The 16,427-nt window shown below is 40.4% G+C and overlaps 1 protein-coding gene across 5 annotated transcripts in view; it reads right to left on the bottom strand.

The window, feature by feature from the left end:
• Positions 1–8,534, bottom strand: part of LOC100550268 (serine/threonine-protein kinase B-raf) — a 50,670-nt gene extending 42,136 nt beyond the window's left edge. The window contains exons 1-2 of one of the 5 annotated variants that reach the window (XM_019615571.2): positions 7,370–8,534; positions 1,879–1,980 (exon numbers count right to left, since the gene is read on the bottom strand). In XM_019615571.2, the coding sequence (XP_019471116.1) occupies positions 1,879–1,962 (84 nt within the window). In that variant the 5' untranslated portion in view covers positions 1,963–1,980; positions 7,370–8,534. Of the gene's footprint in view, positions 1–1,878; positions 1,981–5,870; positions 7,347–7,369 lie in introns of those variants that run through there. The other 4 variants (XM_019615565.2, XM_031554767.1, XM_031554770.1 and 1 more) reach the window with 4 other exon arrangements.
• Between the last annotated feature and the right edge of the window lie 7,893 nt (positions 8,535–16,427).

Below are 16,427 nucleotides of genomic sequence, written 5' to 3' on the forward strand. Positions count from 1 at the left end.
AGAACATTTTCCTCTTAGATTGTTTCAAAATATCTTAAGTACTGCAAATATCTGAATAAAGGAAGCAGAGGAGCCATAGAACAAAGAGTTGGGGAAAAACCAAGGCTTTTCATTTCAATGGTGGTAGGCTCTTTTTCATAGGACTGGCTGTTTCATGGGATAAAATAACTGAAGAAGTACCAGCATTATTTGTCATGAGACTCACTTCATGATCCAGCACAACTCACTGTGGCAAGGAAATACCATGGCCTGTTCTGCAAGGTTTGTATACCCCACTGATGAACCTGAACTGTGTAGCTTTGTCTCAGCTACACAAGCAACTATTGAATTCAAAAACCTACTTTAAGCTTGATGATTTGCTATCGTGAAACATTTCAGACTTAGACTCTACATTTTCTGGATAAAGACTTACTACTGTAAATGTCCTCTATCATATCAATGAGCTATGGAACAATCTAAAGGCTTCCAGCAGAGGGATCTCAGTTTTTATTTCTTTACAAGAAAAAGAGAATGACTGTAAACAAATTAATCTTTTCAATACCTGAAATCCAGACTTAGTAGATATGAGACTCACTATTACTCCAGTTTGATCTATTATCAAATAAAACCAATATATGCACAGCAATATTGAATCTAAAGATATGGAATGAATAGGTTCATGTGAAAACAAGCATATTTACATACCACGGGGTGGTTAAAATAGCTCTTAACACTCACTCAATACTTCCATTTCACATCAAATAAAGGGAGTACAGAGGGTCTAACTTGACCTTAACTTTCAAGGACATTTTGTCAACATTTGTACAATCATGTTACTGTCCTGCTCTCACATATTACAATAAAAGCTAGAAATATGTCAAATAATGGGATCTTTAATTACTCGGTGCCTTTGGGCAGCAATTACAATTGAAGAGACTGCAAAGTAAGTCTTCTTGACCTCCAGTTCTTTCAATACTTGAAAGAAACAAGAGGACAGGGTTTGGAGCAAGTGATACTCATTCATTTCCTAATAGATGTAACTTGTGCATACAGTCTTTAATAGGCTTTTTATGGTCCTTAATGGACTGTTTCATGTGTGTCATGAAATTCAACACAATTTAATGAATTTTGAGTAATGAAAAAAAAGATTTACTCTATAATTAGTTTATAAATTAAGTGCAGCTGAAAACTATTTCTTCCTCCATACAATTCTATAAGAAAGGTTCCTTCTACTAATAACAATTTTTGGATTCTATATAACTGTACTTCAAATGGAAAAAAAGGAAGTCAACTGCTTTAAAGGCAAAGTCCTATGCCTTCACGTGTGTACAAAAGCACAGAATCACCAACGTTGGAAAAGACGTCTAAGATCATTCAGTCCAACTGTCCTCCTGTCACTGCCCAATATTTCCCACTAACCATGTCCCTCATTATTACATCTAAATGTTTCCTGAATACCTCCTGGGACAGCAACTCCAGCACCTGACCCCTCTCTTGGAGAAGCAATTCCTAACATCCAACCTAAATGTCCCCAGTGCAATTTGAGGCCATTCCCTCTAGTCCTGTTGCTAGTTACATGTATGACTTGTAATAACAGAACATGCATGTCAGTACCACACAAGCACACGTAATTTTTCCCCCTCGCTCCAAAAAGGATGCCTTACAATTCAGTCACACAAGCATAACTGCTAGAACACGGTACTGATCTTCCCTTATTGATAAATACCAGAAATCCCACACAGTTCCCCTCTACTTCAACAGAAAGAGAGTTAGGTTTCTAGAAGATGAGGAGAATGTACTCTCACTACATTTATACTTACATTTAACATAGGATGCTTTATATAAAGATGTAGATATCACACCAGTAATCTAACTGCATTCATCTGCGCACAAACTTACCTCTAAATATATTGATGGTGGGTTATGTTCTCCTCCAAACTTGTCTAACAGCGCTTCTATATGTTCCTGCGTTAATTTAATCATCTGTTTGATATTCCATACCTAAAATAGAAAATTAAATATTTTAACTTCATTAAATCATAGACAGTCTACAGAATCAGCCCTAAACAAAAACAATCTATATTTCCTACATATTTAATAACAGAAGCCCATAAAAAATATTAGGATATCAGTTAGAGTGTACAATGCTATTTTGATCACCCACTGTCAGTAACATACAGCCTGCTTCCCTGATAAAATAAATTTGGTTTTAAAATTCATAAACCAAAATTCATTGAATAAATAATTTCTGATGTTTTATTTTTTGTTTATCAGAACTATATTAAGTACTTTTCTTGCAAGACTCTGTAGTACGATAGAAGTGGGGTTATAAAAGAAGAACTCCACTAAACTTTAAGTCATAAGCAATCTGCATCAATAGATTCACATAATCCAGACCTAGTGCTTTATTTCTTGATCATAAGCACTTTCTATAACGTGAATTGTACATTCCTCCACCTTGCAAGTTGTCTGTTTGTTGTTTTTTTTTTTTTTCCAATAGAATTTGGATGTGATTTGAAAGAGGTGGTTACCTCCAGTTCTCAGAGAAGACTTATGGAATTGCAGTATGAAATAACTCAGGTCTTTACATATTTTTCAATGACTTCAAAGAGTCCATTTCAGGACTTGGAGATTAGTATAGGGAAATATCACTATGAATTCTAATCCTAACACCTATAAGGGCACCAATGCAATATTCAAATTAGGTAAAACAAAAAACAAAAAACCAAAACATTACACATATTTAAGAAGCTATTTTAGCCCAAACAAATTCAGAAATTTATTAGGGGGGGGAAGAGGGAGAAGAAGAGAAGGATTTCTTCCTCACAGCTACTGCTGGTCAGAAAATTCATTAAAAAGAAAAAGTAAAAAAACATTGTCAATATTATTAGACCCAGAATAAAAAAATAAAAATAAAAATACAGTGCTTCTTCCAAAACAATTTTAAGGATTCCTACTATATCTTTTAGTTTAACTCATAACTATTTCATGAATTATAATATATATATACTCAAGACTGGGTCTGATCATACAAATTATGACAACTTACCTCTTCAAAAAGAAGATGCAAGTACGTACTAATAACAGGGTCCAACTCAAGTTGGATCAATACAAGTTTTATTAGGTAGCTTGAGGTGTTCACAAAGACACTCGAAATACAGAACTCATATGTTACCTGGGTAATTAAGGTAATGCTCAACAACACGAACTGCCTGCCAACCAACAGCCTGCTAGCAACACGAGGTCTCACCACCTGCTGGCTGATGCCCAGCAAGCCTTTAGCAGCAGCCACTCCCCAGGCCAACTCCCCATGGCTTTACAGCCTCCCGCATGATGTCACGCGGTCTGGAATAACTCCTGGCCTAATTTAGGACAGCTGAACATCAAACAAAGAGTGCGATACTCAAATACTCTGTAGGTAAATTCTCTTAAAGCAACTGTGGAAGTCAGCCTCCTTCTCAACTTAGAATCAGTGTATCATGTTGAAGCTAGGATTGCTAACCAGCAGCAAACAGCAGAATTTTTGCATTTTGCTGATGTTTTTTTCCTAAGATGGCAAGAGGTAGGCACATGCTTGGTGAAGAGAACGAGCTAGCATTAGTTCCCCATTTCAATTAACATGTTCAATATAAGAGTTTTTGATGTTTGGTTACTGCATATATGTTAACATGCCGTTAACCTCGTGGTGTATACAGAAAATTTATGGCAAACTAAGAAAAAACATCTCAGGATTACTTTCAGAAAACAGGTTCATTGCTATTTTATGCAACTTTTCTTATTCACTCCGGCAACTCTACCCACAGAAGTCATCCTCAACATTTACTATACCTTAATATCAATAACTTACTACACTTAATGTCTGGTAATGAGAGGGAGAGAAGATGCTTCACCTGGCAGATGAGTTTTCAAATACCTTTTTTGAAGACTGAAAATCAACTTCCTTGCTCATAGGCTATTTTCTACTTTGTGTGAAATGATCAGAATGTTCCCCCACACAGAGAAGCTACTGAATACAAAAATAATTGTAACAAAGCCACAATAAAATGCACATAGGAAGTGTGTTACTTAAGAGAAGTCAGCAAGAAAGTCCAACAGCCTCAAACAGAGGGCAGAAGTTTTCCTGTTAAATTATTACCAGGACAAGAGCAAAAAATTAATGACTAATGATTTTTTTCCTTCTTTTTTTTTTCTTTTTTTTTTTTTTTTTTTTTTTTTAATTTCCTGCCAGCTACTGGACTGCACCATCTGAAGAAGCTGAAGTTTAAGACATATATTGCTCAGAGTGGCTGGAAATGGTGCCCTGAATTACCTATTGTATTACCTACCTGAGCACTGAAGTAAGAGCCTTTCACAAGTGAATCCTGCAGGGAAACTTAGCATGGATTTCTATTATCTTAGAAAGGAAACTCACAGTTAGGAGTACACTGAAATTTATCAAAGTCAGCCGCAGCGCTGAATCATTACTTGCTGCTCACAGGAATGGAAAACCTATCTTAAGTGCCTTATACATCAACACTCTTTTGACAAGCTGAAAATCTCTCACAAGTCTCGTTCTGACCAGCATACACTAGCTGTAACCAGGTATGCATAAGAGCATGGGACATAGCAAATTTCCAAGCTTCACAACTTCCCTGCACGTGGTAACTAGTACTACTTACATAAAGCTACCTTCTGGCATCCTGTATCAGCGAATATATTTATATACTGTTATTTGCATCCAGAGCATCCGTCATCTAGGTAGCTAATTCTCCTTGAGACTCAACACCCATGCATGCATACTGCATTCTGTTATGCAGGACCTACAACAACTCCAATTTAATTAAATGAACTTAAACCTTTCTCTGACTGGAGTTCAGCCCTGTGCAAGTTACCTGCTGTGACACCAAGATGTCTGCTTCTGCACACAGCACCCCAAACTTCCTCCTCACAGGAATTAAGCCACTAAAGGCTGTGCTTGCACAGCCAGCACTCTCCTTTCCTCCTCGCAAACTTGCTTGCTCAGATATCCTGCCCCAACTCAATCTGCATCATGCACAGTCAGAGACAAGAGACTTTCACATACCATGTCCCCAGCATATATATCACACAGATGTGGAGTTTTACCATGAGCAAGAGAAAAATAACATCTACTCTTTCTCAATGGCCAGCAGATTTCTGCTGTTTTCTTCTAGTTCGAGAGAAGGCATAAAATGCAGATAAAGGGATTACTGTAGGAAAATTACTGCCCAGTATCTTGCAGAAATACAAAACCTGATGCCAGCCTAAGAGAGAGTTGCTAGAAACACTGATGTATTCTGAAGTAGATCTGCAGTGCACCCAGTATTGTCCATGTACAAGTCCAGCCACAATCCATGGGAAGCAGCATGGCTTTTTTTTCAGACACACTGTTTCATTACAGTTACACACACACACACACACACACACACACAAAAAAGTCCTTTACATCTAGGATAACCTGTATTTTTTTTTAAAGCCTCTGTCTTTTTTGGTAGCATTAGGTTAAGGTTATTCTCTATCATGAGATGAGATTTGATTCTCCTTTTAGTGCTGCTGACAGAAAGAAGCTGACAGAGGCTGACAGGGATACAGACAGATAGAAGACTGGAGATATTCCAGACACTCTGGAATACATCAGCTTGTATCTGCCCATTGTGGATAACCGTGCATTAATTTCACAAATAAGCACTCTCTTGCAATGTAATGAAAAGATGACAACCTATTTCAAGCCAGAGGCAAGTCAGATACAGCAGGAGCCCAAATCCATTCTATTCAGCAAATGCGACAGCTCTGCAATGTGAAAGACTATAAGCCATAAAGTTATTTTTGCATTCTTTGCTGCTTGTCACAATATGCACTGCCCGAGAAAGCACAAAGTGAAATGTCTTCTCTACCTTTTGCATCTGATATCAGAACTCAAATCTTGCAGCACATCCCAACTCTATCCTCCATATTCGGTAGAAGACACCTGGAATTTTGAATATATTCCATAAACAACAAAAAAAGTCATTCTTTGCACAGAAACGGTATGTCCTGCACTTGGATTATCACAGTTAGCAATGTTGGATACTACTTTCATGGGACAAAGCAGCTATTGAAGAATTTGATTTCAAAATGGCTTTACAATGAGGACAGAATTCATTAACACCTATCCAGTACTGTTCTAATCAGCCCCTTCAGGCTTCTTTCTCACAGAATCCACGCAATTGTTTAGCCTGCTGGGCTAGTGCTCACTTTGTCAGAAACTGCTTTAGAAAGCTGTCATGTCTGAAGTCATTCTTAGCTGGACTTCACCAGCTTGAAAATGAAGGGTTGGAGTGTATGACAGGCAAGGGGGCACAGCAATGGGACTAACTCAGAACCCCACCTTAGGGTGTGCACGACAAGAGAACTTGCATTTTCCCAGACAATGAAAAACCACTGCTGCCCCTTTCTCACATTTTGGTATCTTCTCCTGAGATCTTTTCTCCACTCATCAACCCAGAGCAGTGCCAGCACTCTCCCTTCCTCTTACGAAGCCCACTTTCCATGTTCTGCACTCATACACCGGAATGTAACGTGCACATAGAGTAGGCAAGATAATCTTCCCTCTGGTTCTAGCTTTTCTCCATCTCTCAAGAGAAGCTTCTCTTAACTCACACACTCTGCTCAGTTTTGCATTTTTCTTGCTCTGACGGCTCCTTATGCTTATCATATTTTCTGTGGTGTAGCAAAAAAAAATAATCTTCTAGAACAAGCATGATGAAAAACATGAGCAGAGGAAAAAATTCACTGAATCAAAACCATCTTGCGATGAGATTCACATAGGATTTTATAGAAGTGACAAATGCTAACACAGAGACTGCCTTTTCTAGTTTATCTTACCGAATTCAGTACTCACATTTGCAAATTATTTCACTGTAACTCCTATGAAACGTCTGAGAAATCAACTTTGACGGTATATTTTAATTGTCAGTTAGCTAGATAGTTCAGAATGAGTCTGTTGCAATTTACACTCACAGGACAGTAAACAAGTTACAGACATTAATATCTACAGACGTTACTGTAGCCAAGGGAAAAGGTCTCTTTTTCCACAAAAGTGGAAAAATATCCAACTGTGTTTATTACAGCACTATGTCTGTAAACAAACCCCCAACAACTCCCTCCCTGCTCCAAAAAAACCCAGAAAACATCTGACCACATTAATGCTCATGTATCAGTCTCACCATTAGCGAGGAGTTAACAGAAGAAACAATCAACATTAGAACTGCTGAGTAACTGTTCCACCTTGTAACGCTGTAACACAATGGTAAGCACAGCAATGACTGCGCAGTAGTAAAGTCCTAGGTCTAAGTGAGGATATGCTCAAACACGGCAGCGGTGGACACGGAAGTTAAGGAAAGAATCTGCTTACCCTTAGAACACCTGAGGTACACAGAGATCTCCAGCAAGATCCCCTTGCCTCCACTGCCAACCCTTACCTGAGGTCTCTGAAGGGATGGATCCCGGCTCCACCCCTTCAGTTCACTCAGGTGCACTGCATGTCCCTGAGCTCCAAGGGTTGGCCCTGACTTCCCACCAGGTGCTCAATCACTGCTTCAGGCCCTGACTCAGCATTTCCACTACACACCTGTAAGACAAACACACTCACTAAAGACTTTCTTTCCTTACCAGGAAACTTTTATCATATCAAATGCTGGTATAATAAACATTTAGTTTTTACTTAATATTCTGACATCTCTTATTTATTTGCAATCCAGGCATTCCATGTCTCTTCCTTAGTTTAATTCTAAAGGCAAATGGCATCGCTTACCACTGAGCTCTACTTTTAAAGCAGAACAAGCAGCCTTTCAATCTGTCAGGCCCTTCCCTTTCAGGTTGCCTCCTCTTAAACAAAAAGAATTCAGAGTTCAAGATGCCTGAACCATCTCAGTACGCTAAATGAGGAAAACAACTCTTCTCTGCATCGAGGTAAGTTTTCTGCCACTCGAGCGTGCTGAAATAGCTTGGCAGAGGACCTTGTGACTGCTACAGCTGCTGCAGAGTTACCTTCTCTCTCTGCACCCACAGGTCAGTGGATGGAGCTAGCAGGAAGCAGCAGCCTTCCTGTTCAGCTCCAGCTCGCAGCCAGTCCCCCCCTTCTACATCACAGTCTTTGCTGCTCGCTGCTAAGTAGCGTTTGCCTCCAAGCACTGCAAAAAGGAAAGTCAACATGTTTTCTACCACAGCAGAACACAGGAGTGTGAAAAACAAGAGGTGTTTGTAGCCGACATTTAAACTGTTAACTGTCAATTTTGGGTGTCTTTCATCAAACTTAATCTCTTATTCCACATTCCTGCAGACTTCGGTGCTGCAATTACTATTAGTTGTATTCATTCCCCTTGGTATTTTTGTGGTAGTCATGAGGATCACTCAGATCGAGTTGTAGCACAATTCACTGTATTTACACTTACGAATTTTATAACTTCTCCCAAGACTGTCAAAGGCTTAAAATTAAAAAGGGGGCACAGGGAACAATTATATATATCTATTAATGGCTCTGGGCAGCCTGGTCTGCTGGTTGGCAACCCTGCACGTAGCAGGGAGGGTTGAAACTAAATGATCATTGTGGTCCTTTTCAACCCAGGCCATTCTATGATTCTAATCTGGATTTTTAAGATTCTAATTTAAGAAAGCAATTTTGTTCTAGAAAGGTAACTACCACAGACTCGCAACAAATGAGAATCCCATACAGCGGTGAACTTAAACTATTGTGCATCCACCAGACTATTGCTCCACATATGTTAGCACTGAAGACAAGTCATATTTGTGATGGAAAGCAAGCAGCCAACAACCAGCTAATTACAATAATTGGATCTAAGAAGCAAATGCTAGCCAAGCAGGGCTCTTACACAGGCTGGGTCACATTAATTAAACTGGCAAAACATAGTCTCTCCTGAACTACAGAACCTATTCTGCTCTCTCCTTGCCAGAGCACACAATTCATTAGACTGCCTACAAAAGATAAACAGCACCTATTCAAAAGTTCATGTTATCAATCCACAAAAATCATCTGCTATACTCTTTACAATATTCAACCATTAAACTGTTACTACATGGTGCACGTGCTTTCTACTAGCTGGCTAGAGAACGTAAAAGACAGTTGAAATTGTCAGTTGAAACTAGAGTATATTTGTGTTAAGTGTGGCTGTGATCCAATAAGGGAGCTGAGGCATCGTGTTTTTATCTTAAACAGATATCAAAATTATAAAACAAAACAAAAACAACACAAAACAGGTGTAAGTAATTTGCCCGTAGTCTTGGAAAACAGTCACAAATAGAAACTGCCATAGAAACCACATTTTCCTGGATGGCATTTAATGTTCAGCTCAGCAGCCCAGACTGCCTACTAACTCCAACAGCACCATGAAAAATGAAATAACTTCCAAGATAGGATTGGCTCCGTGCCATTCATTGTACAAAGTGTTTGGAAGGTTTTAAAAACAAACAAATAAGCAAGATAGAACACACGTGGTGACGGAATAGTGGTAAAGAAAGGTCTGCTTCAGAATAATAGGAAAAAATGCAGAAAGATTTTCATTTCATTCAGTCAGACTTTAGCTGGTTACACCAGTGAACTACTTATCACATAAAACCTGCTGCAAGATCTATAACCTGTGACTGCTCAATCTAGAGACTGAGACAAGTTATATCAATTTCTAACTAGCAGCAAAAGCTTAAGATCAGTCACAATTATTTATTATCACTAACAAATAGTATTCTAGTCAAATTATGAGAATACTGAAAGAAATTATTTCTGAAAACTACTTCAGATGATGCTAAAGACTCCAATTGAAATCCACATTACATAAAAAACTGTAGAGAAGGTTTGACCTATTAAGACTTAATGAGTAAATTTACAATACCAGTTCAAAGGCTGAGGCCACAAGCACACAGATCTTCCAGATACCTACCTACAACTACCAACTTATTCAAGTCAGTCACGTTTTATTTCATGTTGATTTTACAGTGCTTTTCAAGCATTATTAGTAAGTAACTTGCGCTAAAGAGGGAAGGAAACTAGGCATTCTACATCTACCCTCAAAAATAATCCTGTTATCCAAAATAAAGTGGTCCAAAAATGTCGACTAAACACAACGTAACTGCACTTGAGAAGTATTTCCAACTTTGCAGCAGGTTTACCAGCAGCTTTACTACTGGCTATGCTGTCTGAGGCACCTCACTACACAACAATGAGGATATTACTGCTGATATCCCCCTTCTTTCAGAAAGAAAAAACCATCTTAGTAACCTCATTATGCAGCAGAGTTTTAATCAGTAAGTAATATTGTTCACTAACAAACTTGCCTGCAAGATTTTCAAGTAAGCTGGTAACTCTCACACAGAAATTCTATCTCCCTTTCATAGCATATGTTGTGCAAGAATAGTGGGACAGTATCTCTCTTTGATATGAAACTTAGGAGAACAAACACTTCCTTCAGTGCCCAAAGACACTCATATGATCTCAACTACAGTCCTGATAGCGTGGATAATTCACTGTCACCAAGCACTATACCTGCATGGTACAAGAAGCTCCATTTTGAAGGAAGCACAAGTTCTGTATTCTGACCCTTCCTGTTCATACGGGTCGGAGTTCCTAAGGCAGGCTGACAGCTGGCAGCACTGATCCTTGACAACTCCTGCCTGCACAGGCAGCACCTTTGGACAACGGAGGTGGGTTAAAATCAGACCAGGCCATCACATTTTTCCCTTTTGCCAGGGGCCACAATTATGTAATGTCATCAGAAAGAACTGAAAAAGTCACTGCTGCCTAAATATAATTATAATATAAATACACACACACACACACACACACACACTAAATGAGGTAACAAGCCCAATACTTGCAGCAAGGAGTTTAAACAGGAAAAAAAGGCATGCAATTCTGCATCAAGCAGCCTCGTATAACTTCAGTACTGGTCACAGGAGAGGAAATCAGTTGCATAAATACAGATTTCATCATTTTGGAAAGATGCTGTGTGCAGGAGGATAGATGAGGATTGCACTGTAAGCCCCAAAAGCTCAAGAGCAACTGAAAGAAAGAGACATGTTGATTGTACACATACTGCTATATTCTGTACTAGCTGTGATAAAGTAGCTGTGTACGCACACAGAGATGTGTGAACAGATAAAAATTATGAAAACCATCAAGGACATCAGAAAACAAAATCGTGTAGCCAGAACTTTGCAGGGAAAGTATGCCTACTACACAAGAAGTCCATGGAGGACCTTCACATAGTTGGCACACTGGGAAAACTATGGCACATCAATACATTTCTATGAACTGTACACCCAGAAGCAACCCAGAGAAATCAAGTAAGATTGTTACAACTGAGCAACAGGAAAATTAAGACCTCAAAGATTTAAGGTGTCAGGTAGAGAGTTCTCATTCATATACAGAACAAAAACCAAACCTGAAGGGCGCTCTGTGGTAATTTCCCGGGACAAAGATGGCCTTAAAAAACAAGGTGGGGAGGAGCAAGAATCAAGCCCACCACACTAGCACTCTTCTACCAAACCACATACTTTTTGTCACCTCCTTTGTAAGGGGCTTGGAGCTCACCAGATGCCTTGCCGAGCTCATTAATCTTACGGAAAACAAACCTAGCAAAAGCGATGCTTATTTTCTTCAGCATTAGTGGATCGATTTCAGAAGGCTGTACGTGGCGCTCACGCGGCACAGCACGGATCTGGCTGAGCGCATGGGAGGAGGCACACAAAATGGCCACGCGTGCCCCTCTCGGTGGCAGGGCACTGCCTGATGTACCACAGCCGCTGGGAGCAGCGTTAGTCATCCAGGAGTACCGTTCTGACAGGGCATTTCTACTGTACCGTTGCTCTTCAAAAGCAGGTTGTTCAGATTGAAACGTGCTACATAAAAATTGAAAAAGTGTCTCTGAGAAAAACCTGTAGCTTCTACGTAAGGCTGGACTTGAACTATCCATTTCATACTGTGAAACTCCCTTTTATCTCTTTTGCAAGTACATACAAAATCGTATTCCGTCCTAAGCAAAATTCACCTTCAAATCTTTCATGCAACTTTTCTATCGACGCAATAATTAATAAAACTGAATTATAAGCTTGCTAAAAAATAACAAAGCAAAGCAGAATAGGGGAGCTCTCTCATCTGGCCAACTGCATGCAACAAAAGAACTGACTTTCCTGGCTACAACAAGCATCAAGAAAGATATTATTAGAACAGCATTAAAAATGAGACACTTTCCAGTTTAACAACTACTACAAGTAGAAAAAGCCTAAGAGCTCAGGTACTAACACACACTCACAAAAATACTCACAGCCACACACTTTGTATCCAACTAAATTGTGGATATCCACACAGGCAGAAAGCAATCCCTGAGACACCAAAGCTTTTCTAAATATACTCATCTAATAAGCAAGTTCTATGTAATCAAACAAACTACCGCAGGACAGAGCTGTTAATCCCATTGCCTTCTGGGGGGAAAAAACCCATCATCAGCAGAAATCTTTTTAACATCCCCACTAAACTCAAGTATTTCAAGGTTACATTCTAGCATTCAATCTGCCCTGCCAAGAGTGAACCATAAAAGTCTACAGAAGAAGACTTTTATCTTCTAAGAAGAGGTTATCAGAATCACTGCCTTTCCTACATCTGGATCAACTATTCTCCATCACTCCTGAAATACATTTGCCTGCGCAGGTGACAGAAGCTACTAATGGCACTTGTATAAGTTAGCTAAGAAAGTCTATTTTCATGCTTCTGTCCCCAGCCGTAAAGAAAACAGTGTGTTAGTAACTCAAAATGATCTCCTCTGTCACCATTTAAACACACTACTTCTGGCAGTAACAACCACGAGTCTGGAGAACAAACTATTTGCAGTCCTTTTTGCATCAAATTTGACAATTCCCATTCCTTTAAAAAAACAAAAACAATCCTCTGTTTTTCAGTCTTTCCCCAAAGATCCGATCTGCTAGACCTCGCATCTCCCTTGGTACCCTCCTCTAGGTTCTCCTCAGCTACACCATCTACTCAAAGCTCCAGCCCAACGTCAGACAGCACACTGAGCTAAGGACTTGCTTCCGCTGTGCAAAAAACCACCGCACTTATCTTCTGAGATATATTCCTGCACAACATTGGCTGGAGATGAAGCATCTGGTAGCCAAAGTTTAACCTGTTCTCACAATTAAATAGAATGCCATTCACCTACCATAAAGTTACATCTGTCACTGAACACAAAAGCAACAAAACACAACTGAGATCGAACCGAAAACATATTCTCAAAACTATGAAAGCAACGAGAGAAAAAGAAGATGGACTTTTCTTAGTGTACCAACAGGATTGCTTCATGAGAGCCCACCAGTTATTTCATTTCAGATTAGAGGTATCTTCTCATGCTAAATTTTCTTTTTCCTCTTAAATCTGTTTTGTCAGATTAAGGTTTCTGCATACATAACTAATATTTATGCCGGATCAACACCAGCACTGCCACCTAGAAAGCCATCGGTTGCCCAACAGCTCAGAGCCTCACTTCACAACTTTCAGTCATTTTTGTCTTCAAAAAGCACTTCAGGGCACAAAGCTCCGAGTACAGAAAATCCCATTTAAATTATTTAATAGCGGTGTAAATAATTTCTAGCAACAAGAACAGAACCTTTTCTCCCAGCTGTCACGCACACTACTGTATCAACAACCCTACAACACTCTAAAAGCTTTCCATCCAAACAATCTCTTGTCCTGAGAATCACAGGGTAAAAGCCAGGCTGCACACCCTGGGTGCCAGTGCTCCCCCCAGGCAGAGAATGGTGAGCAGAAGAGGACACTTTCCCCCAATTCACTTTCCCCTGTTCTTATCAAATCCTTATGCCCTGCAAAGGACTTATTTCCTAAACATACTGTTCTTACATCTGCGTGTGAAACTATTCTTCCTAAACTTGGATTCAATATAGAAAAAATGCCTTTGCAGTTACTACACTCTTACGTAACAGCTTCATTATCTGAAGAATTTTAGTATCAGCAGTTATGCTGCAAGGGCAGCTCCTGAAGCACTAGATTCATTATTCGATTCAAAACTGGCCACGAGCTGAATGATATGCCATAAACTGGTTTGTCAGAACTCCAAGCCTTGAACTCGTTAGCAATACTGATGCAGTCTTAACCAACATTCGTTTATGATCTTGACAGAGAACACCTCCTTTACCATAGGATTTCAGCTGACACGTTCGTGTTTTCCTGCTGTAAGGTCTATCAAAGATCCTCCTTGTCCGCCCTCCTCTTTCACCTACAAACAGCACAGAATGGAAGGTTTTCCTCCTGGAAATCAGGACTGCGTTTCCTTAAAGACTGCAGAGGGAACTATGGAACTAAAACCCTTCTAGGTGCCTCCTCTAAATACGTGAAGTTGTGCTCCTTGACGCGCTTTCACAGCAAGGTTACTTTTAAAGCCTAGATTTACATTCTCTTGAAGGGAAACAGAACACCAAAACACACACTTACATGAGTCAGATACAAGTACTTCAGAATTTTCTGACTTATGTCACCTTGCATCTGTATTATGGTTACGCTGACTTGTTTTTGTATTAAGAATAGTTTTCACTTCAACTTGATCAGCAATTATTTGCTCTTAAGCTTTATTAAAACTGGTTTTAGATGGCGTAATATATATACTGCAAACAAAAGGTAATTACCTACGACTTGAGGAAGAGCTAGCTAACTGACGAACAAAACCACATCAAAAAATAAAAACTCTAGCACCTGAGCTCTGCCTCAGACCTGTGTGCTTCATTATTTCCAATGTATAGAAAGCAAAAACTTGAAAAAAATACATTAACACCACCACACACTCCTTAACTGTGCTTTTATGCACCCATATACTTGAGAGGTACTGAGCCCTTAGCTGGCACGTGTGAGAGGCAGCGGGCTGCTTCATTTTCTTTTTCATACAGAGATGTAACATACAAAAGAGAAAAACAAAAAACAAAACAAAAAACAAACCAACAAAAAAAAACAAACCTCGCTGCGTAATTTTGCATTTGGAGTGAAATCTAATGTCCCACAGAAGCAGTTTTGAAGTTCAAGTGACATCTCTTCTGGTATGAAAAATAGATTTGAATAATTCCTTTATCATGCCACTGTTTTCCTCTCTTCTCTCCCACGCACCGCAGTTTATTTACCCCGCTCAGCTGTATTACCACAACTGAATCCAGGGCCACAAAATAAATCAGTTACTCTAACGATTCCGCTGATATTTACATTATTTTTTATGGTGGAAATAACACAGCAATTCACTTCCACATAGAGCTGCACCAGCACGATCAGGGCAATAAAAGCCAGCGAGATGCTTTATAAACTCATTTTGCTGCCAAAAGAAAGCATTTGTTAAAGTCCAGTCTTTGGGTATTTAGCTTTCTCAGTCAGCAAAGAGTTTCTCCTTACTCAGGAAAGTTAAGAGAGGACTCACATTACACAAAGCATTTAATCATCTTGCTGTTGAGGTGCAAAATATGAGCACAGTGCTGAGCTTTGCCTTCCTTCAGCAAGGTGAGCAGGTAGCTCCTTAAGATGGGCAAGTCTTACCTCTCAACAGCATCAACAGCGGAAGCCTCCTTCCCTTTTCTCCTCCCTAGCCACCTACTCAGCATGAGCTCTAGTGCTTGCCAAACTTCTCAACTCATTAATTCCACGCCATTCCACAACGCTATTAATAAAGAAAAGGCATTATTATCCAGTGAGCTGGAGCCAAATAGGACCTCTTGGTGAGCCGAGGCCCAAGGCCTACTCACCTCTCCAAGCGGAGGTAGGGGCAGAGAACAGCCTGTCCCAGGGCAGCAGTACTGCTCAGGGCTCAGAGAGCTGTACGGATCACACAAACCCGCTCAGAAAGGCTGAGCTGAAATGGCCTTCAGCGACCAAAGCCCCGAACGAGGAGGCAGAGTCTCCGGCAGCTGTATTTACCTCTAAAACAGACTTGATGTACGATATGTGGCAAATAGCTGAGACTTCGGTGCCTACAGCATTCAGAACTGCAGAACAGCCAGCACTGCCACTGCACATCGTAGCCCACCTCCCAAAAACGCTTCAGAACTGCCAGCACCTCAAGCTTTAACCCCGCGGAACAGGCAGCGCTGCTCCGTGCGGGGTTGGGAAGCGAAGCGAGGTGCCCCGCAGCACAGGAAGCCCGTCACAGGGCCGCAGATGGGGGCCCACCGCCCCCAGCGCCCACACGGCCGCTGTCCGTTGGCGTTTCTTAACGCTCCCCGTGCACAAATCGCGACGCAAGCCAACAACAAACCCCACCGAACCCTATTTTTTCAAGCGCTTCAAAATCGCCCGGGCCAAGCGACTACAAAATAGCTCCACAAACGCCATCCCGTCGGTAACTCGCGGTGTGACAGCACGGGGAGCGGTGCCCCCGCCGCCCTTCTCCGAACCGGCCGGCCTGTCGGCCGGGCGATGC

The sequence above is a fragment of the Meleagris gallopavo genome, chromosome 1 (genome assembly GCF_000146605.3).
Source record: "Meleagris gallopavo isolate NT-WF06-2002-E0010 breed Aviagen turkey brand Nicholas breeding stock chromosome 1, Turkey_5.1, whole genome shotgun sequence".
NCBI lineage: Eukaryota > Metazoa > Chordata > Aves > Galliformes > Phasianidae > Meleagris > Meleagris gallopavo.